This window comes from Quercus lobata, chromosome 12 (genome assembly GCF_001633185.2).
Source record: "Quercus lobata isolate SW786 chromosome 12, ValleyOak3.0 Primary Assembly, whole genome shotgun sequence".
NCBI classification, from domain to species: Eukaryota; Viridiplantae; Streptophyta; class Magnoliopsida; order Fagales; family Fagaceae; genus Quercus; species Quercus lobata.
In genome coordinates, this window is record NC_044915.1 from 39,084,267 (window position 1) to 39,110,610 (window position 26,344).

Genomic DNA, 26,344 nt, shown 5'->3' on the forward strand with positions numbered 1-26,344 from the left:
ATGGCTAATCTATCCCCATGTGTCCCACTAGTAGAACTGGACTTAAGCCAATAAAGTACATAAAGTCTACTATGTTCTCTTTTTAGTAAGTTTTCTATTCTCTAATCTATATAATATGACCACAACTCTGAGGATGTCATTTATAAAGTTATAATTGCCTATTTTAAAAGTAAAGAATCTAAAAACCATACACCCATCTCATACAAAACCTGCCCCAACCTTTCTGAAGTTCCAATAAGAATGCCCGTTAGTATTAAGTTTAACAAAGTGTGATTAAGGAATAGCATTAGTAAAATTAGGGAATTGAGTATAAATAGTGTGAAAACCCACTTTTTATTTCTCCAATTCCACAAACAGCTAATCATTTGAATGAAACCATATACCAAACTAGTTCTCCTCTTCAACATATCAATCCAACTAGGCAATATTGTAGTCATTGTAGTCTTGAATGTTGTAAGAAAATAAATTGATTAGGCAACAAAAAAGACAACAAATAGCTTGAGTTTAATGCACTCCTTTAACAGATGTAGATTTTCTACACACACAGTCCAACCACAAATAAAGTAAATATTATCTTTTGTCAAATGATAACTACTCTCCAACATACATTTTGGTATTTGAAAATCCAAAAACTTTCCAACTATCTACATTTGAAAAGCCATTAGTAATTTGTATTCATAACCCAAACTTTTTTTAGTTATATTAATTAGGACACTTCATTTAATTAAAGTAGCAAATCGTTGATTTTTTTTTTTTTGTATTTTAACTATCCAAATTAAATAAGCACAATATTTTTAAAACATTATTCAACTTATTCCACTCCACACGTAGTTAAAATGTCAAAACAAGGTATTATACTTTTCAAAATTAACATCCATGAACATAGTCTATATTGTCTAAACAATGCAATTATTTTTTCCATACTTCCTGAAAATGCAAGAGTCATGTAACATAAAAATGTAGCAAAGTTCTACATAGAAAGAGCTTACCCCATTCATTAGTATTTTCCCTCAATGCCCCATCAAATCAACAACTATAGCACTGATATTTTGAGTACTTCCTCGTCCTAGCGCAAGGCGACAAAGTATTGTTGCTGCAAAAGCACTCTTAGATGGAAACAAGACATTGGTGTCATCACCACTCATGGCATGACTAGAAGAGGGGCTTCTTAGAGCTGTAGCTGGACTTTCTTCTTTTAGACATGTTCTTACTACTTGGCATGCCAAGTCATTGGATATAGCGTCCCAAATGCCATCAGTTGCAATAATCAAGCACTCATCTTCTGGATCCCTTTTTGTAATGGAAGTACTAGGTTTTGATGTTATGATTGTTTTTAGAAACAAGTCCCCTGTTTTAGAAGTAAAATTGATGTTTTAGACACTAAGATCGCAAAATTATTAAGATTGACCCCATCACATGTCCAATGCATGTCATTATCATGCCTAACCATGTTGAAGAGAGAAATAAAAAATAAAACTTTTTCTCTGTGTGTGTGTGTGACGTGTAGGAAACATGCCTAAGGCACGTTAGATCGATATAGGTGTGTATTGGACACTAAGCAAGGAATTAGTCAATAGTTTCCAACTTAAAATAGAAAAATACTACATTATTATGCTTTTATATGACAAAACTTATTCTGAATGAGCCACGAATGATGAAAGCAATACAAATTAAATGGAGTACCACAAATTAATTTGGTATAGGTTATTAGATGAATGATTAGAAATAGCCAAAATATCTTAATTATGAGTTGATAATTGTGTAATTTATCTGACACTAGATAAACATCAAGCACAAAAACTTAATACTCAATGATATGTACAATGTTCTTTTATAAACAATATAGAAAATAAGGAAGACTATAAATGGAGTTAATTTCCCAAAAGTGTATATATGATGCTTTATATCAGTGAAAGATATCATGATACTACTAAGAGGGATTAAAATGCTGTTGGCACTCCCTAAGAACATGCAATTCAAATAGTTTTTCTCAAGGGTTAGTTTATCCAATAAGTCTTGAAGGAAATTATACAAGTTTAATAAAACAATTTCATGGAGTTACAAAAAAATCACCATCTTACATGACCACCTAAAGTTGAAATCCTAGATTTTTTTCATTTAAAAAAAAAAAAAAAAAAGGAAGAAGATAATTTTTAGAAATGAAGATATTAAGGATTAAAGAGTGTACTTGTTCATGAATGAGAAGATTATTCATTTAATTAGCTAAACTCATATTTAAAGAGAACATACAAACCATAGTTAAACAGTTTAGATACAAGAATGTAAGAGATTTTGATACTTGTGTAATCGATTCTTATAGTGTCAATGTGTAATAACTTTTATCTACTAATTAAGCAAGAGATTATGATATCAAACCTAATATTTCAAAGATTCTCAAAAAAAAAAAAAAAAAACCCTGATATTTCATAGGTATAAAGGCTATGCTTTTCCATCATGATGAAGTTACTACCAAGTAATATTTAAAATCATTGATCTTTGAATTAAGGTTAAACTTGCCTATGCTTTCTTACTTAAAAGATAATAGGAAAAATAAATGGACTATTCTTAATTAGGATGTTTATTTCATGAAATGAATTTTAAAAAGGATTGTTAATTAAGTTATATTTGTAAATTATTCATAAATCTATTCTCAAATTACATTAACCATTTCATGGAAGATTATATAGGATGAATGTAATTAAGTTCATTTATTGTAAATTATTCATATAGTTAATGTATATTGCCCTAATAGATTAGTAGTCTCATTCTAGGGAGAAGTTAAAATGGTTAAGATAATTTCTTCCCTTTTACTAAAGCTCATGACTCATGAAAGAATTATCATTCATATTGTCTTTATAGTGATAATTAGTGTTGATGAAAGAATTATGTAGAGTGAAAGAATTTGTAGAATTATTTTGGCATATATTAGCAATGAAATAGAAGGTTATTGTATTCTCTGTCACTAAGAAAGGTGGCTGCCCCATCTTCTCTTAGACAGTAGAATTGTTGTCCCTTCTAATAAGGCTATATCTCCCCTCTTGTAACACCGTTGCAAGTAGGACTCGTGGTTTTCTCTTTCTTTCAGGGGTGGGGAAACAGTTTTTCTTTTCACAGTTTTGTTTACTCTCTTATATCATATATATTCCTCTACAAGCAGTCCAATCCTTTTCAGCTATGGAGGATCTCACTAGGCAATGGAACTATTTGTCCCTTTTCAAGAGGAAGGGAGATGATATCAGTTTCAAAAAAGACCGATGTTCAAAGGAGTTTATCATTGCAGCATTATTCCTAACCCGTCGTGCCCCAAATATGGATGCAGTGGACAGGACCTTCAAGCTGCTTTGGTGGTCCCAGAATGGTTTCAAGATTACTAATGAAGGTGATTACAAGGTTCTTTTTGTTTTCGACAAAGAAGAGGAGGTTGAGAAGATCCTATCTTCGGGGCCATGGAGTTTCGATAAATCTTTGGTCGTGCTGCAAAGGTATGACAGGCACATTGCTTTGGATGATTTGAGTTTCGACAAGGTTTCTTTTTGGGTTCAAGTCCATAACATCCCTATTAGTTACAGAAATAGATCAGTAGCAGAGGATATTTGTGAATCAATCGGCCTGGTTAACCGCTCAACAGACGTGTCAGAATGCGAGTGTGGTAATTATATTAGAGTGAGGGTCACACTAAATGTTTTTTAGCCCCTCTGCCAAGGTAGGATAATCAGACTTGATAAGGACGAGAAGCTGTGGGTTAATTTCAATACGAACAACTACCAAATCTTTGTTATTGGTGTGGATGCCTTGATCATGGAGACAAGGAATGTGACCTTTAGGTCAAGAGCAAGGGTACTCTCCAAACCTCCTCACTGCAATTTGGTTCATGGTTTAGAGTTGTGACATCAGGTAACTCCAAGAGTAGCACTATCTGAGTGTCGGGGTACTACAAAGATAGGAAGGAAAATTTGTCTTCTTAGTAAGGAAAGGCAGAGAAACACCGCCCAACTTCGGTTGTAATCCTAGTTTTGGCAACTCCAATAGAAATGGATATTGCAAACATGGAGGCAGATACTAAGGACTTTCCTTATCAACATGCACAAGAGTCCACGATCACTAATGAGAATCCTAGCTCGAATTTTCAGGATCACGGAAATCAGGGGATTTCTTTCTCTTAGCGATTAAAGGACATAGATAAGGACCTTGGGATTTATGATAATCCCTTAAATTCAGCACAGGCCGAGAATGCTCCAATCAGGGAAGGAAATTCTCCACCTTTTGACTTAGGATTGCTTGGCAAGGAATTGGAGGATGGCAATAGTTTGTCACATGCCCCAACTTTAGTACCACCACTGCAAAGGAATCAAACTTTTCCTTTTCAGGAAATCACAAACACCCAAAGCTCATCAGAGGGCGCAGCCACTCCTAGTCAAGCCACTTGGAAACGCTTCCCTAGAATTGCAGTTGGACCTCATCTCTCTTTGCAGGACCTTACTGGCTCCAAACAACCTTTTGACATGAACATTGATCACTGTGAGTTACCAAGTAAGAAAATTTTGGTTTCAAACAATGATAAAGAAAATATCCCCTTATTGGCAGAGGCTGTGAGTGCAATGAGTTGTTTAGTTTGGAATTGCAGAGGGCTTGGGAACCCACTTGCAGTTCAAGAGCTTGTAGATGTGGTATAGGCAAAAGCCCCCTCTGTCATGTTCTTGGCCGAGACATTGGCAAATGAAGCTAGGGTGGATTATGTGAAGGAACGAATCCGTTTTGATGAGAAGTTTTTTGTTCAAAGAGTTAATAGAGGTGGAGGATTGGTGGTGTTTTGGAAAAATGAGATCACTGTGGATATTGAATCATCTTCTTTGAATTACATTGATGCTATAATTAATAAAAACTAAGGCAAACCTTGGAGGTTCACTAGTTTTTATGGTTATCCATAAACTCATAAGAGGCATGAATCATGGGATATTCTCCGGCAGTTACATGGTCGAAGCTCACTACTATGGCTATGTGCAGGCGACTTTAACGAGATTACTGTAAGCGACTAAATTTCTCGTTTCGAAATAAAGTCGAACAAGTAAAATAGTTTCACAAATGCAAATTTGTATTGATGATTGTGTGGTACAATTCTCTGTGATTACAAAAGAGTTATCCTCTGATTTGATCTCTTTAAAAGATTTGTTGATTGGATTTGTGATGATGTGATTTTGTTTTGAACACAAGATATCCTTCAATTTGGTTGAGGAATGGATCGAAGATCTTTGGAACAGAATTACAATGAATCTCTGGCTATGAGCTTGTTAGAAACTCTTTGTTCTTCGTGTTCTTTGTGTTCTTCATGTGTTCTTCGGGTGTTCGTCGTCTTCGAAGGTTTGTTGTGGAAGTTCTCCGGGGCTTTAGAGGCTTGAATCCATGGAGCTTCACTGATTTGTGGTTGTTTGAGGTTTCTGGAGGCTTTTGAGCTTGATTCCAGTGAACTTTGAGATCTAGGCAGATAGTTTGGATGATTCTGTTTCGAATGTTCTTTGTATTTGAAGATTTGTGGTGGAAGTTCTTCGGGGTTTTAGAGGCTTGAATCCGTAGAGCTTCACTGATTTATGATTTGTTGATGTTTTCGGACCTTTGAGCTTGATTCCCACAAACTTTAGGATCTAGGCAGATGATCTGGATGATTCTGCTTCGAATGTTCTCCGATTTTGGGGTTGAAGTTCTTGAAGTTCCTGGAGGCTTTAGGGCTTGATTCCAGCAAAGCTTTTTCCCTTCTGAATCCGGTCCTTTTTGAATCTTGGTCCTCTTGAATGTCTCAGGAAGGCTTCTATTTATAGGAGTTTGGGGGTGGGTGAGCGACACGTGGCGGAGCTTGATTGGTGACACATGTCACAGCCTGATTGGTCCACTTAAGTCATCGCTTACACGTGCGAGGTTGCTTGTGTCATCGCTTACACGTGCAAAGCTGCTTGTGTCATCGCTTACACGTGCGAAGCTGCTTGTGTCATCGCTTACACGTGCGCTGATGTGTGATTGGTTTTCGCATGACACTTGGCGAATTTCCATTGGCTTTTGAATAGTGATAGCAAAACCTAGCAGCAATACATGGTGTTTTGTAATCGGCTGTATTTTATGGACTTGATAATGTGACGTGTCAGCTTGTGATAGGTCAAGAATTTTCCCTCTCTACAATTACAAAACAATCCGAGAAGCTGGGGGTGAGTTTAAGACCTCGCAATCAAATGCAGTTTTTTAGAGATGTATTAGATGAGTGCGAATTCATGGATTTAGGATTCAAAGGATTCCCTTTCACTTGGAGTAGGCACTTTAGAGATGGGATTTCAATTTGGGAAAGGATGGACATAGTAATGGCATCACAGGAGTTGTTTTCTGAATTTCCAAGTACCCGAGTTGACCATATAGACAGTACAACTTTAGACCACAAGTTCTTGTGGATTGAAATTTCAGACTTGGTTTTTCAGCAAAAGAAAAAAAAAAGATTTGAAGAGTTGTGGTTAGCAGACAAGGGATGTGGGGAGATGGTTAAGGGGGTATGGCAAGCCACCTATGATGGAGTCGAGAAGATTAAAGTCATTAAGAAAATCGAAGAGTGTGGGAAAGAGCTAACAAGGTGGAGTCGGAAAAGCTTTGGGAATATAAGAAAGGACCTGGAAAAGAAAAGGAAGGAGCTAGCAAGACTTGAACAGATAGCTTTACAAGGTGGTGGTACGAGCAGGTTATGGTAGATACATAAGGAAGTAAATGATCTCATGACTAAGGAAGAAAGGAAGTGAAGGCAGAGATCCCGAACCCTCTATTTAAAAGATGGAGATCACAACACCAGGTTCTTTCATTGTCGAGTAACACAAAGGAAGTGTAAAAACTTCATTTCTGGCATTTGGAACCAAGCTGACTTGTGGTGTTCAGATCAAGACCAGATTGCAGATGTTTTTTTGGAGTACTATCAGCAACTTTTCACCTCATCAGAACTTGAACAAATGACTGTAGAATTAAACTCCATTCCTCGGGTTGTGACTGATTCTATGAATGGCACTTTAACTAGTGACTTATGGGCATGGGAGGTTGAGGTTGCTCTAAAACAAATGGCACTGCTTAAAGCTCCAGGGCCGAATGGGATGCTTCTGCTGTTTTACCAGAATTTTTGGGATTTGGTTAGAAGTGATGTATTACTTTTATCTTGGAATTTTTGAATTCGGGAACTTTGCCCGCTCCCTTAAACCACACCTTTATTACATTAATCACAAAAACAAAAACCCCAAAGAGGGTTACTCAGTACAGGCCTATTAGTCTATGCAACGTACTTTATAAAATTTTCTCAAAGGTACTAGCAAATAGACTAAAGAGAGTGCTACCAAATATTATATCGGAACATCAAAGTGCTTTTTTAAAAGGTCGCTTGATTACCGACAACATTTTGGTGGCTTTTGAGACTTTGCATTATATGAAAAATCACAACTTTGAAATATCAAGTTTCATGGCCCTCAAGCTCAACATGAGCAAAGCCTATGATTGAATAGAATGGTATTTCCTAAGAGACATCATGAAGCAAATGGGGTTTAGTGATCAGTGGGTGGCGCTTGTCATGGAATGTGTTACATCTGTCTTATACTCCCTTTTGATTAATGGGGAGCCTCATGGCAACATCAAACCAAGTCAAGGGATTCGCCAAGGGGACCCTCTCTCACCATACCTCTTTCTTTTGTGCTCTGAGGGGCTCCACAGACTTATACAGGCAGCAACAAATAATGGTGAGATCCAAGGTGTCTCTTTATGCCGTAATGGTCCTAAGCTAACACATTTACTATTTGCAGACGATAGTATCTTGTTTTGCAGGGCTACCAATCAAGAATGTCACAAAGTGTTGGATATCCTCACCTCCTATGAGTGGGTTTCAAGGCAAAAACTAAATAGAGAGAAGACTTCTCTCCATTTTAGTATATCAACCGCAATAGATGTTCAAAACCAAATCATGGCTAATCTTGGAGTTTTGGACTTAAAGCAGTATAAAGATTATCTTGGCTTGCTGGCTTTGGTTGGGAGAAATAAAAATGCATGTTTTGAAAAGCTAAAGCAAAGGGTTTGGAAGTGCTTACAAGGATGGGAAGGGAAGTTACTTTCACAAGCGGGGAGAGAGGTGCTAATAAAGTCGATCATTAAATCAATACCCACATATGAAATGAGTTGCTTTAAGCTTCCAATGACTTTGTGCCATGAGATTGAATCACTCATTCGGAAATTTTGGTGGGGGCAACGGGGGGATAGAAGAAAAGTTCATTAGGTGAAGTGAAAGGAGATGTGCAAACATAAAGATGAAGGGGGGATGGGATTTAAGGATCTCACTATATTCAATGAAGCAATGTTGGCCAAGTTAGCTTAATGGCTCCTTGATGATGATACTTCTCTTTTTTATAGAGTGTTTAAGGCTAGATTCTTTCCTCAAGGGTCTTTTCTTAATGCAAAAGAGTCTTCATCAGCTTCCTTCGAGTGGAGGAGTATCCTCAAAGGGAGGGACGTAATCATAAAAGGGGTTGTGTGGAGGGTGGGGGATGGTAAGCAGATTAGAATATGGGGAGACAATTGGTTGCTAGCCAAAATCGCTTCACCTGTGATATATGGGCAAGAAAGCACTTGTGTGGAGGTCTTGATTGATCAGATTACGCGGAGTTGGAAGGTAGATATGATAAATCACGTCTTTGAAGAAGCAAATGTTGCAGCATTAAAAGCATTCCACTGAGTACATCCCCATAGAAAGATACTCTCATTTGGCCCTTCACACCCACGGGTCAATACTCTGTCAAATCGAGCTACCACTTCTTGCATGATAAGGACTCATCGGATCACGTACCAGTGGCAAACACCAAGTTTTGGAGGGAGGTATGGAGTTTGGAGGTTCCTAGCAAGGTGAAAAATTTTGTTTGGTGAAGGTGCAAGGAAGCTCTACCAACAAAAGCTAATTTATGCAAAAGGAGGATCATACCTGAGGCAATCTGTGAGACTTGCAAGGCAAAGAATGAAGATGTTTCACATGCTCTTTTCTTTTGTTCTACTGTGCAGGAAGCTTGGACATCAAACCCTCAATGGAGCTAGATCTCAACAATGGTTGGGCAGCCTACGCTGGAGATCTTTAAGCATGCCTTCTCGGAGAATAAAGACCCTTCACTCCTAGCCTTCATGACTTGGGCTTTCTGGTATCACTGCAACCAACTTCGATTCAACAAAATGGATTGTCTCTTAAGCCAGATCACTCATCTATCCAGGGAGAGGAAGGTTGAATTTCAACATTTCCATCCAGTCAGAATTTTGCAGCAACATAGGCAGCATACCAGATGGAAACCGCCGGATCAAGGAAGCTTCAAAGTGAATTATGATGGAGCTATACTTGTAGCACAGGGGAGAGCGGGCCTTGGAGTCGTTATCCGCAATTCAGATGGTGCGGTTATGACTTCTTTGACTTAGCAAATCTCCAACCCAACAATTGTGGCACAGGTGGAAGCTCTAGCAGCAAGGAGGGCTGTGGAGTTTGCTTTAGAAATTGGGATTACTTCAGCTATCTTTGAAGGAGACTCGAACATTATCAGAAAGGACCTCAACGGCTTAGAACCACCCCTAGCACTAGACAGACACCTGATTCAAGATGTCAAACTCTTAGAATCTTTTTTTAATTTTATTAGTTTTGTTCATGTTCACCGTCAAAGAAATAATGTAGCCCATGCTTTGGCTAGGCGAGCTCTCAACTCACCATCTTTAATGGTCTGGATGGAAGATGTACCACTAGACATTTCTTACTTTGTTCAAGCTGATTTTGCCTCCTTTGCTGAATAATATGAGTAGTTTTGTTTCTCAAAAAAAAAAAAAAAAAAAAAGGTCATTGTAAAAAGGTCATTATTAGTGATGACATTATTTGTCATCACTAAAAGAGGTTTATTAGTGACTACTAATGTCATCACAAATATAGAAACCATATATATTATATTTATTTTGTCCACATATTAGTGACGACACACAGTTACCACAAAAAGGTCACTATTAGTGACGACTTTATTTGTCATTGCTAAAAGGCACCTATTAGCAATAGTCAATGTTGTCATTGCTAAAAAGTCACTATTAGCGATGATAGCGGTCATTGCTAATATACATCTCATTTCAATGACGCCGTCAATGACATCACAAAAAAATTTATTGTCCTCACAAATCTTAATGCCATTTACTAAAGATAAAAAAGTTTGTCTCCATCAAAAGGGTCAAGATTAGGTCTAGTGCTTCCAGTGCACTAAACTCAGTCAGATTGTGACACGTGTCCAAAAATATCACCATCTCAACGAGTCCGGTGCCACTGGACATTGGACCCAAATTGCTCCCCCATCAAAATAGCAACAATGTATTAGCTCACTAATAAAAGTTTTTTGAACCTTTAGCGACGACCGTGAATAGTCATCATTGATGTGAATTTATTAGCGACGACTTTCTTGTAGTGATATATGCTCTCTTTACTTAATTAACTAAGCAATTTATCCATGTCTAATTAACTAAGCCATTTAAAGTATTTGAATATGATGTCGCATTTTATATATGGAGGGCACAATATTGAATATAGATGTTCTTTGAGTTACAAATATTATAATTGTTCTTTATTAATATTTAAAAATTATAGAATACTCTTGAAGTATAATAAATGTGTGCATTTCCTTCTCTCACATAAATAGTAGATTTTAGTAATAAGACGTAACTTAAATAAATGAAAAAAATTCTTAATTGACCTGGCTCTTTTAATCACCATCTAATGTGATTTCCAAACTTAACCCATCCATGTCTATGCCATTTTATCCTCCACCATCATAACTACGTGAAAATTGCAACTGTTATTGCCTTGAAGTACAAATAGCATTGGAACACCAATGGCACCAATGTTAGCATCTCTCTATCTTGGAGATATTCGATTTTTCAAAGACTATATAAACATGTTGATAAAAAATGTTAGTTACACTTTGAAAAAAAAATCTCCATTTTTTTTAATAAATACAAAAGAATTTCAACATTTAACATTTGCTCCATTTGCCTTAAAATAAAGAGCATTTATTTGTCAATACATATTTAATAATTAACAAATCTAAAAATGAATGTTTTTTTTTTTTTTTGAGAAATAAAAATGAATGTAGTGTCATGAGATCAGAATCAGTTTCATTCCTTGTTTGACAGTATTTAATTTTAAATGACGAGGTTAGGAAAAAAAGTCTCCGTTGCCAAAGCTTGGAACCTTGTCACCCTCTACATCTTATCACATTCACATTTCATTCTATTGTTGTTGTCATCTATCCACATATCTTCCTCAAGGAACAAAAGTCTCTGTGTTGCCTAGTTTTCATGCTTGGGTGGACCTTGTAACCGGTTTGATCGAGCTCTCCTTTTCTATATCATTGGTTTGTTTGAGCTTAAGAGTTTCTTAGGCCCATTTATAATAAGTGGTTGATTTGTGCTATTTTTGTATCCAAAAAAATCTTATTATACTCTTCATACACATTCTCTTTTGAAATTGTGTTTTTAAAATACAATTTCAATCCATTTAACAATGTGTGTACGATGAGTGTGTAATCAAGAATGTGTAACTCTCATTTTTCTTGCTCATTTGCCTGTAGTTTCTACCATCATGTCCCCACCTTCCATTCACAAATCTCTCTTAAACTCTTTGTCCCATATTTCTATATTAATTTTTGTTGAGATCTTCTTCATTTTACCCTCCGTCCCTTCTTTCATGTTTCTACTTCTCTCTAATTCTTCTTGTCGATTCCTTCTAGCCATTTTAGTTATGTGATCCTTGCCATTTCTTCCATCTCTTTTATTTCCCCAATCCCTCCCTCAATATTATTGTGCCCTCTCCCCATATTAGGGTTTCTTTTTTTGTTGAGATTTTCCTCCATTAGTAGTATATTTCCTTTTATGTTTTGCCTGCGACTATATATCCAACACCATCCACCATCGTGTTCTCCTTCCCCGTTTCTAAATCTTCAAAATACAATTCTTCTTGGCCTATGTTTGCTCTTCCACTTGAGATCTCCCTTGTTTTTGTATGTCTTCCGTTGCATGAAGCCAATTCCATTATTGGAACTCCCCTTCCTGTTTCTTCAACCTAAATCCATCATACAATGACATCCCCTTTCGTTGTGACACAAGCATCCACAGTAGTATCAGAATTAGGGCATCTCTTTTGATGGAAATCTTTTTTCCCCTCCATAATGGTTTTCAAGTGTCAATATTGACTCGAATGAGTCGATTACTACCCCCAAAACCATGCCATATTTCAGAATTTTTAAATCCACTAGTGTTCCCAGATCTTTGCCTATTAGTTGCCCCAATATTTGTTTCTCAATTCCATCAATCTCTTTTCTCAATATAGATTAAATCATTAAAAAATCCAAAAATGAATGTGTCACGTCATTCTTTATTGTGATAATTAAAATTTAAATGATATTTTGACAAAATATTCACTTTAGTTTTAAGAAAATTAAACTTTAATCATAAAATGGACCACCTCCACTTCAAGGAAAATGGAAAGGAGAAGATCTTGATCCCTAAACTAAGTCATAGTTTTTACTTGTTCAAATGCTACTAGCTAGAACAACCATTTTCTTCGCATACCCATTTTTACTGTACATAGCGCATTTGGATATAATTTTTTTACTAAAATCTTATTTATTTATTTATTGAAAGTTGGTTAAAGTATAGTTATACCATTTTTTTTTTTTTTTAATGTTTAGTTATGAAATCTCATTGCTTTCATCACTATCACATCATACCACCAATCCACATCCAATATCATCTCTACCAAATTATGAAAAGTGATATTGAAATGGAAAAAAGAATTTTTTTTTTTTTTTTTTTAAAAAAAGGATAAAAACCACTAAACAGGTTAAACTTTATAAAATATCAATTTAGGATTTTTATTATTTATTTGTTGGTTTTATTTTCTTCACTAGGTACTCTTTGGAGACTCGGACTAAAGCTAGAAGTCCTAGAAATTTCCAAATTGTTGGGATTTGAATTTAGAACAAGAAGGCCCTGCACTAAAAAATTAATAATATTTATGCACTAATACAAAATGAGAATCAGTTATTGGGTTAAGTGCATAGAACACTAGACCCAATTCTTGCCATGCAAATCGTGGGCGTTAGACATTAATGTGTAAGTGAAGCTGGATAGCAAAGCAATTTACTAGGGCGATTTTACTTAGTAATTGCTCACCCGATCCAAGCCTCTCCAAACAACTAATAGCATTCTAGCACCAATTGCTATCAAGCTGTTAGAAAACTGAATACGAGTTAGGATGCTAGTCTTTTCCCAGCCACCTTACAAATAAGACACTTATTTTTATAGCCAAAGTCAGGCAAGAGATCGATGTAATATAGTAAGAAGAGATATAATACAATATTGTACACATAGTATTGAGACATTTATCATATAAGAATTCGAAGATAACAAGTTCATAACATGCATTTGAGAGATTTTGCATTTAAAAGAGATTACCTAGCGAGCGAGACATATCCAGGATTCCATTAACTCGAAAACCATCTCTGTAAACAATATGGCCTCCAGCATTTTTAATCCTCACCAACTCCTCTGGTCTATCGGGCTGCAATAAGAGTACAATTTAATTCAAACAACAAAGTAGACGTGGCTGCTTCAACCAGCAAAAGTCATGCTGCGTGATACAGTGTATTATAAGAAAGTCCTGAGACCTAACCATTTTTAACTGTGCGGTTTCTTAACTAAGAAAATATTTTGGAAATTATACTTATTAATTCCTCTAGTTATAACTAGTAACACAATAATTACAAGAGTATGTAAATCACCCTAGAAATATAAGTTACATAACACTTGTATTTGAACCCATTATCTACCCAAAGTTATCGCCTTTTCATGGATTTAAAAATTCTAGCCAGTATCTTGGGATTCTTTAAGGGAATGAAGATGAATTTGGGGGTTTTCTCTAGGAAGAGATTTTGGTACCACAACCATAGAGAATTATTGTGTCAAAAATACCTGAAGAATTCAGGTGAGTTGGTATTAATTCCTAAAGATAATATATATATTACTCTATATATATATATAATTGTAGTGTGCATTTTTTAGTTTTGTATAAATTTGTTTCTAAAAAAAAAATTGCATAAACTTGAGGGGGATATTGCAACCAATTTTATAATAGTGAATTTATCCTCCGAATTTTTCCCCAATATTTTTCCTTTCAAGGAGAAATAATTTTCCACATATGTTTTTGTATTATTAAGTGTAACAGATATATTTTGGATTGGTAATTTTGGTGATTGATCAACATTCTTAGTTAATTTTCTTAATTCATGTAAGACTGGATTGTGGCCCAATAGACATAGTATGTTGAGTCATATCTCGTAACCATACATAGAAAAATAGTAGTAGTAGTACCAACCTTATGATCAACGGAGAGAGGGATGGGCTTCCCAGCACGGCAGAGGACGGCGCGTGAGTCACCGCAATTAGCAACGACTATACGGTTAGGAGTCAAGATGGCCACCGCAGCAGTGGAGCCCACCATTGCATACTCTTGAGGCTTGCAGCAGTACCTGCAATAGGGTCCTTTCTTTCCACAAATGCACAGATTGAGGGCCACGTAATCCATCCTCAAGAAACTCTTCTCTATGGCTGCCCGCACCAGATCTGCCCAATCATCTTTACTTCCTCTTGTGCTCCACGTGTTCTTCAGCTCCTCTGCTATGATTTGGTGCATCAAGTTCTTACATAGGGTGGAAACCTAGAGAGAAATTCAACTTTTAAGTTATGTTTAGGATTTTATAAAAGAATGCAATGGATATAATGGAATGAAAAATAAAGATTATGGTATATCTTCTTCTTCTTTTTTTCTTTGAAAATTAATTTTATAAAAATAACATATGGAATGAAATGAAATATATCATTTTGTGCATTTAATTTTTAATTGTCTTTTTCTCACAATAAATATAGAATTGAGATTACCTTCATTTAATTAGAAAAGAAATAGGATCTCCAATTTAAGAAGAATGATTATGGCCAGAATCCTTTTTAGCTTAACTAAGTTCAAAAAAACTATTATTATTCTACCAAAAACACTATATATTCACACATCCAATTACATCCACCAAAAGGAGAAAAGAAATGAAAACGAAAAACAAAAAGCCAAAAAGCAAAGAAAATTTATTATATATGATCATGTTTATTTGCAATTGGATTATAAGTCAGCTTATTACTTATTTTTTTCTACTATTTGTGAGTTCCACATGAGTTATCTATTTATTTTATTTAACTTTTAATTGTTTTTTCTTTATATTTGTCGGTTCCACGTAAGTTATCTATTTACTTTATTTAACTTACGTAAGTTACACTCTCCTCCTTTGAGGTTTGAGAGAATGACACTCCACCCCAAATTTTAAGGGAAAAAACATTTTTCCCCCTTAACATTTGTTTGACCACATTCTGTTAAATTAATATGAATAATGTTGTGTACTAACCTGTCATTTAGTTAAGGGCAGGTTTCCAAAATTACCCTCCCACAAAGGAAGAAGAATTAACTTCTCTTTATTTCTTGTTTCCTAATTCTAAAATCAATTTTTTTATTGAAGATTATTTTAAAATATTTAGTATTACTTTTTCTATTTTACTTTTCTTTTTTCAACGAGTTGTGAAGAGATTTGTCGTTGCAAGTCTTTTGGTACTTAATAAACTTTGTATTTTTATTCTAAATCTATTAGTTGTGTTGTTACTAACCATGGTTAAACTTTGGTAAAGAGGATCTTTAAAAAAATCATGTTACTAATATTAATGGAAGGGGGAGGCGAGTACTATTTTCTTCAAATCTAAAGGGATGACAGTGTTTTTTTCCTTTAGATTTTAGGTGGAGTGTCATTCCCTCGAATCTCAAAGGAGGAGAGTGTAATTACCCCTAGTAAGTTTAATAGAGTAAAAGTAGACCACATAACCATTATGATAGGTGAGACCTAACAAGAAATCTTAATTATTAACTAGTTTTAAGTGTAATTTGTTACAATTTCAAACTTTTTAGGTGAGATTTTAAATTTTCATAAATTGTGTAAATTGAAATATCTCGAAATTTTCAAAGTCACATGATATTAATGAATCCAACACTCATAATTTTAACTAGAATCCTTGCTCATGGGGTTTTTTATTTTTTATTTTTTTGAAATAACAAAATCCATAACTGTTTGGATGTGAAAGAGTTTCAAAACTTTAAATAATCATAATTTTATAAATAAAATAAAACATTAACAGCTACAATTAACCATGGACAACCATGAGATTGAGTTAAATATATTTAAGAGATTTTTTCAACTTGGTTATTTATCTTTTATCGTTTTATTTTACTTCAATGGTCTTTTAACAAATTAAGATACTTTAGAGTTCTTAGGATAACTCTACTATAAAGTTTTTATTTTATTTTATTTTTTATTTAACTTTGAAGAGAAAAATAGAAGAATTCTTTAAATATTCATCCATTTTGAAAAAATAAATCAATAATTTAAATAAATACTAAAATTATGATGGAAAATGAATTTATTAAATTTTAGGAACTTTATGGTACAATTACTCTACAGATCTCAATTTGTTTTAGAAGTAATAAAAAGTGGAAATTAAAGAATCTTAATCCAATTAGGTATGGAAATAACTTTGAAAATTTTAAATTTTCACCTTAAATTACTTGAGCGAGGAAAAAAAATAGATTCAAATTTAACTTAATAATAATAATAATAAAAGGGTGAAAGAAAAAAAGATTTAGAGGAATAAAGAATTAGAAGAGAATTACGTGAGATCCTCCATGACCATCATAGACAGCAAAGAAATGCAAAGGTTTTCCACCAGCTATATCCGGCTGATCGCAAAAGTTTTCTTGTACCACCACCGTATCTTCCATTCTGTCTGCTAATCCCTGGATCGAAATTGAACCAAAAATTGGCATCGGGTTCTCACCCAATACCTCTTCAAGTACTAAATGTCGCTTCCGAAAAGGAGTTTCTGAACTACTGATCGCTGACCAGGATGAGCCACCAGTTCTCAATGACAGTCTTGTATCAACTCTCTCGCCGCGATGCACTTCGGATGCATCACTTTCAGATTTCAGAATTGGATGCCCAGATGGTTGTTCCATTTTGCAGAGAGATCAGAGAGAGAGAGAGAGAGAAGAGCAAAGCAATGTGTTATGGTATAGTGAGTAGTGAGAGAAACAAAGTTAAAGATGGTTGGGGGAGTTTCATTTCATGGTGACTCGTGGAAGGAGAATGGTTTTTGGGAGCGCCACGGGAAAGTATTTGCATGAGCCATGAACTTCTGCGCCAGATTTCGTCGATTAATTGTCTGTAAGTGTAACTGTAACTGCTAACAACTTTTTTTTTTTAATATTTTATTTCTACAACTACAACTCATATCATGCTTATGGAGTCATGGTGTGCTCATGGAGTAATTAGGGAAACACAAAATTTCACATAACATTAATCGTTATGGAGTGTGAGTGAAATGACAGTATTTACTAGTGTGACAATAATTAGACGAATTTTTAGATAGTAATTAATTAGTGACTAAAATAATACGTCAGGAGCACTTCATTTAATTTGATAGAAGTGTTGCCGACACATGTTATTTAATAAGTGTCATATTACATAAAGTAACTTACATTCGGGTTTTCCACTCAGCATTTAATGTGATGTGGCCTGTCTCTTAACGGGATTCTTAATTAGTTAAAAAAAGCACTCAAGTCAACAAAACAAGTATGAACCTATCAAATCTAATCAAAAGTAACAAATGGCGATTCAACATGTACCATAGGGTAATTTGGAATGCAAAAACACCCTTAAGTTTATTTTCATAAATTCTTTCTATTACTTAAGCTTTGGAGTGCTTACTACCACCCATCATGATATTATTTATTACCGCTCATTATGATACTGTGCTCTGTTTATGTAGAAACGAGTGATTCTAGACTTCATATAGAGCCTCTATTTTCCAACCCTACACTTACTAAATTAACTAAAGTTCTTTTTTTACCACTTACAGTTATTATAAATTTCCTAGTGCTAGCTTATGAAGTTGAGATTTGCCTCTTCGTGATAAGTTGCATGTAATAATAATAATAATAATAATAACTTTTAATGTAACAAATGCTTGAAATTAATAAACATTGGTAAGAGTTTCTGATATGCTTAAGAAAGAAGACACTCTTGGATCTACTATGGTATGGAAACCTTCCTTAGTAAAAAGTCATGCATAAAGGAATATATATATACTTCGAGTAAAACTAGCTAGCTAGGAAGCAGGTTCCATAACCTCGCTCAAGCGAGAGTCTCACAACTTTGTGATTGCTTGAGCAAGTTCTGTGTTCGCTTGAGCTCGTATACGTACGCTTTAATGCACCAATCAGCACCTCTTCGCTCTTCCTCATCTTGATCCCAATTCAAGTGACCAAACTCTCTAAAGACATGCATCTCAATTATCATGTAAGATCTTAGGACTCATTTCAACATCGGCCCAACTGTAAACGTGCTTTTTAAAGTATTTATAACGAGACTACTACAAGAAAAATATAATGGACAATATTCTTCTTCAAATGGGTAATAAAGTATATCGTGTACCTTGACGATGACTTTTTTATGAATATTTATAATATTCTTAACATCATGATGATAACTTTTATATGAATTTATAATATTCTTAACATCACTAACCTTGGTTCACTCTCATGGCCTATCAAGAAATAGTTATTTCTTAACCTTGATTCTTAACATCACTAACCTTGATTAGTATCAAGTACATTCTTAACATCATAATGATAACTTTTATATGAATTTATAATAGGATTTTGTTAATGTGTGCCCTTAGGGCACACAATAATTGATTATTTTTAGAAATATTTTCTCGGGAATTGAAAAAGTATTGACACTTTTTTCAATTTCCGAGAAAATGTTTCCAAAAATTGATGGTTTAACACATTAACCGGACCTTTTATAATATTCCTAAAAAGGGGGAAGAGAGGGTTGATGGGATTCAAACCCCAACATGCATCACAAGAAGTGTTGGAACCACTAGGATATCTCTCTAATCCCAAAAGATTAGGAATACCAAATAGCTATTTCTATGTTTACTCTCTCTCCCTAATCTTTCTAATTTTCCCATGTTGAAAGGACATGGGATAAGCGCCTCATGACCAATGCCGAAATATTTGCTTCTTGGCCAAACGTTTTGGCCTAACCTCCATCCATGTCTAACGAATTGACAATTTAGTCAATGTTGGAACCTCTAATTTCCAAGAGACATGACCAGCCGAAAATAACATTTAACTCCCAAACATGGCCAGAGCTCTCGGAGATGATACTGTAATAGGCATAGACGTGTACACTAGTTAGATCATCCTCATCCATGTATATTGAATTGATCAATAATAGTCAGTGCTAGTGGTACCATCCTCATCCATATATATTGAATTGATCAATCATAGTCAGTGCTAGTGGTACCATAATAATAGTCAGTGTTAGAACCTTTTATTCCAGAGACATCATCTAACAACATTAAGTCTACTGGTAGTGTGCCAACATGGCCAGAGGCCCAGAGCTCTGGAATGTGAAACCGTTGTAACTTGTAAGCATATATACCTGTAAAATTGTTGCATGAAGACCCTAGAATTCGTGAGTTACTACAATGAAATAATGGATCTTGAAGACTCAAGGGTATTATGACCTTCATTGATGGCAAGATCAATGATCAGATTTAGTTCTACGAGGATGTCATGTAAAGGAGGTTGGAGGAGCCAGTATCCAATGTTATCACCAAATGAATGAATAGAAATAATTATTTTCTCATGTTCTTGGTAATACTAATTCCTACTCTCTCCATAATCATCTAGTAATCCTAATTCCTATTTTCTATGCTATCATTGGAATTCATCATTCCAGTGTACCGAATGTGCTCTTACTATTGCTAATACGCTACTGCCAATTCTCACTAACCTCATTCCACAGTCAATTTTGTGGAGAACTATGATCGATCAGAAGAGCAAAAGAATGCAATATATATACATTTCTCTACAGCATTCCACAGTCAATTTTGTGGAGAACCGTGATTGATCAGAACAGAAAAAGAATGCAATATACATAGCAAATGATGCCAGCAGAGGCAATGAAATTCTTTTCATCTATCTCATGGCAAATATTCTTCAATGCAACATATCTGTGCATGTTTTTTTACCCCACTTTTTTCCCATCAACATTAAGTTTACCTTTTCTATTCTATTTTCCCCTCAGCTCTTCTTCAGATCAACAACTATGACACTTATGTTATCAGAGCTCTTTCGTCCCAAAGCAAGGCGAGTCAGCAGTGCAGCTGCAAGTACACTTCGAGATGGATACAATGCACCGGCCCCTTCATCTTCTATCCGAGGCCCAGAATTGAGGTCTATTGCAGCATCAGGAGCAGGAGTTACTTCTCGAAGACATTCCCGTGCCACGTCACAAGCTAATTCACTTGAAAGAACATCCCACAAGCCATCACTTGCGAGGATTAAGCACTCATCTTCTGGTTCTCGTTTTGTAAATGTTATCTCAGGCTCTGATGTTACAAATGGTTTGAGATACTTATCCCCTGTTGAAAGAAAAAGTGAGAATTTAAAACACCATAACTAAAAAAACCTTTTTAAGCCAACTAATTTTTCATTTGCATCTTCACAAAAAAAAAAATGGAAAAATAAATAAATAAATCACTCACTACAAGGACCAATTACGAGTTAACCAAAAAAAGTTGCTGGATTGGTATTATTACCACCAGCACTTCCACAATAATGGTCAAATGATAATATGAATGTCCTCAAGGGGACCTTGAAAGTCAAAAGCTTAAAAGCATATGCTAAGGACATCCAGACCCATTTTCCACCAATATTTAAAAGAAAAGGTTTCTCCTATTTCGCAAAAAAAAAAAAAAAAAAAAAAAAAAAAAAAAAAAAAATCCATACAGGGTCACTTTCAGTTAAGCATCAAAAAGAATAGAAACAAATCCTGAGAAATATGAAAGAAACTCATTTCAAATGTTCTACAAAACAAATGCGATGAAATCATTTTTCATATGGTTCCCACATAGCCTTTATAATTTCTTTTTTTTTTTTTCAATCCACAAATACCATAATTTTTTTTTTATTGGTAAAATAAGAAATTTTATTATCAAAAAAAACAAATCAGAATCCCTTGTACACAGGTTGTGTACCAGAAAATCTGTAATGCTAGCAAAAGTTACATAAATCTGTAATGCTACTCACGAAAACTTAGCTTCAGCTCTGGCAAAGAGGGTTCAGTCCCCTCAAACGTTCACATGTTTTGTTCCTTCCAAATTATCCACATAATACAAAGAGGAATGGCCTCCCATGCATCTATGGATTGATGTCCTCCAAACTCCCCCTTTCAGCAAAACAGTATGTCCACCACCCTCCTAGGCATGACCCACCAATCCGCAAATATCATAATTACATTGATATATTATAAATTCTTTTCTTTATAGGCGCTCAAGTAAATTTTATATTGAAAAAGAATCTCCCACTCAGATTCCAATGTAATGACAGACCTGCTAAGCTTCATGTCCATATTATAATTGCATAATAGTAAATTTCCTAACAACGTCAGGGAACCTTTTTTACACTTAAGGACATACCAGAGGATGTTCATTATTGTTCAACCTTTTTCAACATGAGAGATGAAACATCTTCAAAAATCAAAACATGAATTAAGAATGTTTGCCATTGATGACCATGGCAAAGTTTGTTATACTGGTTTTTGGAAGACAACAGGAGGGAAAGATCAAGAGGCAAGCCGAGATCAGACTAACCACTTCATTGTATTGGAAGTTCTCCTCAGAAAACAGCACTGTACCTGGCCGCTTCAAGGATTGACCTGCTTGATGCACAAATAGCTGAATCCTAATGTAAACTGACACAAAATGACATAACCCATCTGGCTTCTCAATTCACCAGAGTGCCTCACAATTTAAAGGATTTACCAGAGAAAAAAAGAAAAAGAAAAAGGAATGCAGTCCCTATATGTTTGTTACTACAACCTTCAAGAGACGCATTCAATCATTGAGTCAAAAGAGAATACATTGTGAAAATGATAAAGACAATGCATGTTGTTAACTTATATGGTGTACAAACCACCATAGTTTCAGAAGCATTTTCATTTGCTAGAACCACTTAAAAAAATAAGAAACGAAAAACCGCATTCAATTGAACTTAAAATGTTACCTTATAAAACCACAAAAAGGGCAACATGTAGAAACAGCGAAAATTAATCAAATAAATGTGATGAAAAGCAATATGATCCATATGATATCTACATAATATATACGTAATCATTCCCCGCATAGCAATCAAGATGCCACAGTTACATTACATTTTAGATAACCTTTAAGCCCTTATTCAAGTACTGTTCTGTGGACGCACTGAAATATTATCTGGGATGGAAAGAGTGAGACTCTTTTATCCAGTAGTATCCCTGTAAAGCCAATGATGCCCCAAGACAAGGTAGAACTGTTGTGTAGGTGACATGATCAATAGAACCTGGTAGGGGAAGTGGCACCCATGCCCAACCAGTTCCGCAAAGGTATCAGAGGGACAGTTATAGAGTATACTACCTATATACTCAGCTGTCAACTCATGATCACTCACATATGCAATGAAGCAAGGAGGTCTACTCTCATATAAAGACACCCAATAAAACAAATTGCTGAAAAACATTGATTTAATCTTCACAATTGCCTTTTCCTCGTGAAATGTCAGCCTATTTCTTTCCTTCCATAAGGTCCACTGAGACAAAATGGAACAACATTCCAAACTCTAGCTTAATAAAAAAATTATGGAAATACTTGTTACTAACTTACTCCTAATTACCTAAAACATTAATTTTTGAGTTTATTTTTTTTTCATTCATGAAAATAAACCAACTGCTACTAGGGTAGTCATCTGACGGTTATCAGTAGTGCGAGAACAAGCTTGCGGTCAACTCTAGCTAACAGATTTATTCCCAACCTTTTTGTTGCTTCACCCGATAATGCTTGTTCCTTACCACTATTAGAAGTTTAGGTGATATATTCAAATATGATTTATCGCCAATATAAAGCAACAAGCATTATCCATGTCAAACATACACTGATCAAATATTGTATATGAGGATAATATATGTAACGTTTATGATTAGCCAACTAAAATGATCAGAAATGTCCGATATGACCCTTAAGGATTGCTCTTTAACAAGACAACTTTTCCATAGTTGAAACTTGAAAGCAACAAAAAGATAAGCATGTCATATGTTAAGTTAAAAACCATTGTGAAAAGAATTGCATGGTGCCGGCATACATAATCAAGATTGGTATGTGAGGATTTGCCCAAAAAGATCAGCCATCACCCAAAGTTCTATTTTCAAGCTGAGGCTGAACTCGTACGCCGGCTGCAGCACACAGTATCATTGAAAAAGAGAAAAAGAAGGGTGGTAGAGGGGTGGGGGGGGTAAGTCATATGACACTGGGTGCCATCCAAAACGGACGTGTTCAGCATGGAATTAAATACCTCCCCGTTTCAATAGACTCCATCCAAAATTGGGATTTAAAAATTAAAAAAAAAAAAAGTTTAATTTGTCAATATTTTTCATTAGATGAAAATAATTTCTTACTCATTCTGAAGTGATTAAAACAAATAATCTATTCTGAAAGATAATTCTCAAAATGTCCACAAATGGTAATCATGCAATAAGAACATTTAGGAGTCATACCATGTGCTAGTAAATGTACTTTGACAACGAAATAGTTTAATTTGGTTAGATGTGTAAAATATTACCTATTGCACGGGACATTGCTAGAATGCCTGCAACTCGAGCTCCATTCACAGAGATGACTCGACCCCCAGCAGCTTCAATTCTGGCCAGTTCATCTGATCTATCAGGCTGCAAATAATGCTTACAGTCATCCACATAAAGATTCAAATAAAAACTCTACATAAGCATAACTCATTAAAAAATTAAAAAAAAAAAATAAAAAACTTTAATACAGGGATTCTTTTAAACAATTACATTATTCAACAATCACTCAACAAGGATACCTCCCAACACAAGAAACACTACAACATAAATGGGTATCAACCTTTCGTATTAGCTTCATTGTGAAGTAAATTATGGAAGAAAAATGGTTATATATGGACTTAAAGCTACTTTTAATTTTATTATAAAAGCCTTACAAATTGACGTATGATTAGTGTAATAGCATCATTATAATAAATAAATAAATAAATAAATATTTAATTTACTTTTTTATTTTGTGTTTAATCTACATCATTACCAGAGAAAGTGCCTCAATAAATAAATTAAGCAAACTATTCCTCTTTCCTAACATGAGCTTTTCCTAAACATAACTCTCATCGGGTCATGAGTCAAAAACACTAGATACCCACATGAATTTCCAAAAAAAACAAATAATATTACTAAATCAACGTATCCTACTCCTTCACAAACACCAACTACATGCAAAACCATGTCCTATATTCAGATTCTCTGAAAAAAAAAGATTGGCAAAAATACCACGTGTCAACCATGTACAGCGAGTCTCAAAAAAATTTGTTTCACACTTTCACGTCATCAAATTCAAAATTACAAGAGCGGAAGGAAAAGAAAGAATGGAAAGAAGAGATAAAAGCGAACCTTGTGATCTTGGGAAAGAGGAATAGCGACTCCTCCACGGCAAAGGACGGCGCGTGAGTCACCACAATTAGCGACGACAATGTGGTCGGGCGTTAGAAGTGCCACCACGGCGGTGGACCCACCTAACGCCACCTCAACAAGGTGGCACCCACACTTGTATCCCACGCACCCGCAGGCGCACGTGCTTAATGCTACAGCATCCATTCTCTCGAAACTCTTCCTCATCACTCTCCTCCACCTCTCTTCCAATCCCTCCTCCTCCTCCTCTTCTTCATCGTGCTCCTCTTTGGAGCTTCTGTTACCACTCCCACTCTCGCTCTCTCCTCTGAGTCCCACGCGCTTCAGCTCCTCTTTCACAAACACGTGCATCCTTTCTCTACACAATGCCGCCACCTGCAAATAACAAAAAAATTTAAATTATTTTTTTTATTTTTTTGTAAAAATATATATATTACGAATAAGAAGAAGAAGAAGATGAGAGAGCTATATATACATGAGGTCCTCCATGGCCATCAAACACAGCGAAAAAGTGCACTGATCGCCGGCCACTTATCTCCGGTCGGCAAAGTCTGGTCCTAACGGCTATGGCGTCCTCCATCTCACGTGACCTTCCGGCCACCGACATAGTCCCGAAAACCGGTTTCCTCTCCGGCTCCGACGAGGCCTCTCTGTAATCTCCTGAAGACGACGGCGAAGACGATGACGCCGCTGTAGCCTGTAAATCACTATTCTCCGCCGTCCGAATCCGCTTCGACACTGCAGAGGAGCAATCCGCCCAGTTAGGATTCTCCTTCCGGTTCTGGCTCGGCGTCGGCGGCTGCGAACTCGCAGCCGATATCGCCGCCAGCCTTCTCATCTCTATTCTCCGGCGCCGGCGCTCCCGGCATTTCTCCGGCGAATCTTCTTCCTCGTGCTTAAGCATTCTCTGACAACAACCTCCGTCATTGAAAAAATCCGCAAACCACAATTTCCGTCGAGCTCCACTCTCCTCCGATATCCATCTCTGCCTTTTCTTTACGTTACAAAAAAATCGAAAATAAATGCAAAACACTGAAACAGAGAAAGTATGTGTTTTTTTTTTTTATTTAAGAAAACGTATTGCATTGAAGAGAGAGAGAGAGAAACAAAGTACGCAACGTGTTGAGTTGTTTTTCTCTATGTGTAGGGCATTCGGGCAAGCCAACTCTACGGGCAGCTGTCTCACCTGCCCGCGCTGTCCTACACCGACCATCGCTTCCTGCTATGTTGACACGTGTCCTCAGCGACGATCTATTTTCCGTAAACGTCTCTTGCTTTTTTTTTTTCCAAATTTCTTCTTCTCCAGTCAATTTCTCGTATCGCAGGATATTCACCCAGAAGTGACAGAACTGGGTACACGTGTCAGTTTTACTGACAAAACGGTGGCCCACCTTGTATCAACTCAAACTCTACAAGTGGACCAATCAGGAAATTCCACGCAAGTGAAAAAAAATAAAAAATCATTATTGAAAACACAGAAGTGTGTGTGGCCCACGTTGAGTACGTTTCTTGTAGTTGTTGTTTTCACCGAATGTGTTTTTGTTCCCTTTCTCTCTCTAGCTCTCGTTTTCTTTTCTCTATCCTAGAACTGCGAGGCAGTA

The 26,344-nt window shown here is 35.7% G+C and overlaps 2 protein-coding genes across 3 annotated transcripts; both read right to left on the bottom strand.

The window, feature by feature from the left end:
* Positions 1–1,010: 1,010 nt before the first annotated feature.
* On the bottom strand, positions 1,011–17,350 carry LOC115970639 (probable protein phosphatase 2C 75). Its single transcript, XM_031090235.1, has 4 exons — positions 16,820–17,350; positions 14,435–14,776; positions 13,516–13,621; positions 1,011–1,348 (listed from the first exon to the last, which is right to left on the bottom strand). Exons 1-4 carry the CDS (start codon positions 17,159–17,161, stop codon positions 1,011–1,013), a joined length of 1,128 nt encoding a protein of 375 aa, XP_030946095.1. The 5' UTR covers positions 17,162–17,350.
* A 2,695-nt stretch (positions 17,351–20,045) lies between these two features.
* Positions 20,046–25,821, bottom strand: LOC115972453 (probable protein phosphatase 2C 75). Of its 2 annotated transcripts, XM_031092745.1 has the most exons (5): positions 25,219–25,821; positions 24,726–25,118; positions 23,870–23,975; positions 21,871–21,935; positions 20,046–20,640 (listed from the first exon to the last, which is right to left on the bottom strand). In XM_031092745.1, exons 1-5 carry the CDS (start codon positions 25,645–25,647, stop codon positions 20,614–20,616), a joined length of 1,020 nt encoding a protein of 339 aa, XP_030948605.1. In that variant the 5' UTR covers positions 25,648–25,821; the 3' UTR covers positions 20,046–20,613. The 2 variants fall into 2 exon arrangements, with proteins under 2 accessions (XP_030948605.1, XP_030948604.1); XM_031092744.1 differs by lacking the exon at positions 21,871–21,935.
* Positions 25,822–26,344: the final 523 nt, after the last annotated feature.

What these genes read in the sequence shown, in the direction of transcription:
- LOC115970639 (XM_031090235.1), bottom strand. Translation starts at nt 17,161, where the DNA reads ATGGAACAACCATCTGGGCATCCAATTCTGAAATCTGAAAGTGATGCA. An exon ending in CTCTCTCCGTTGATCATAAG is followed by an intron (nt 13,622 to 14,434) that starts GTTGGTACTACT and finishes CTCTTATTGCAG; the next exon opens with CCCGATAGACCAGAGGAGTT. An exon ending in GGATATGTCTCGCTCGCTAG is followed by an intron (nt 1,349 to 13,515) that starts GTAATCTCTTTT and finishes CTTCTAAAACAG; the next exon opens with GGGACTTGTTTCTAAAAACA.
- LOC115972453 (XM_031092744.1), bottom strand. Translation starts at nt 25,647, where the DNA reads ATGCTTAAGCACGAGGAAGAAGATTCGCCGGAGAAATGCCGGGAGCGC. An exon ending in ATGGCCATGGAGGACCTCAT is followed by an intron (nt 25,119 to 25,218) that starts GTATATATAGCT and finishes TGTTATTTGCAG; the next exon opens with GTGGCGGCATTGTGTAGAGA. An exon ending in AGCAATGTCCCGTGCAATAG is followed by an intron (nt 20,641 to 23,869) that starts GTAATATTTTAC and finishes TTCTTTCAACAG; the next exon opens with GGGATAAGTATCTCAAACCA.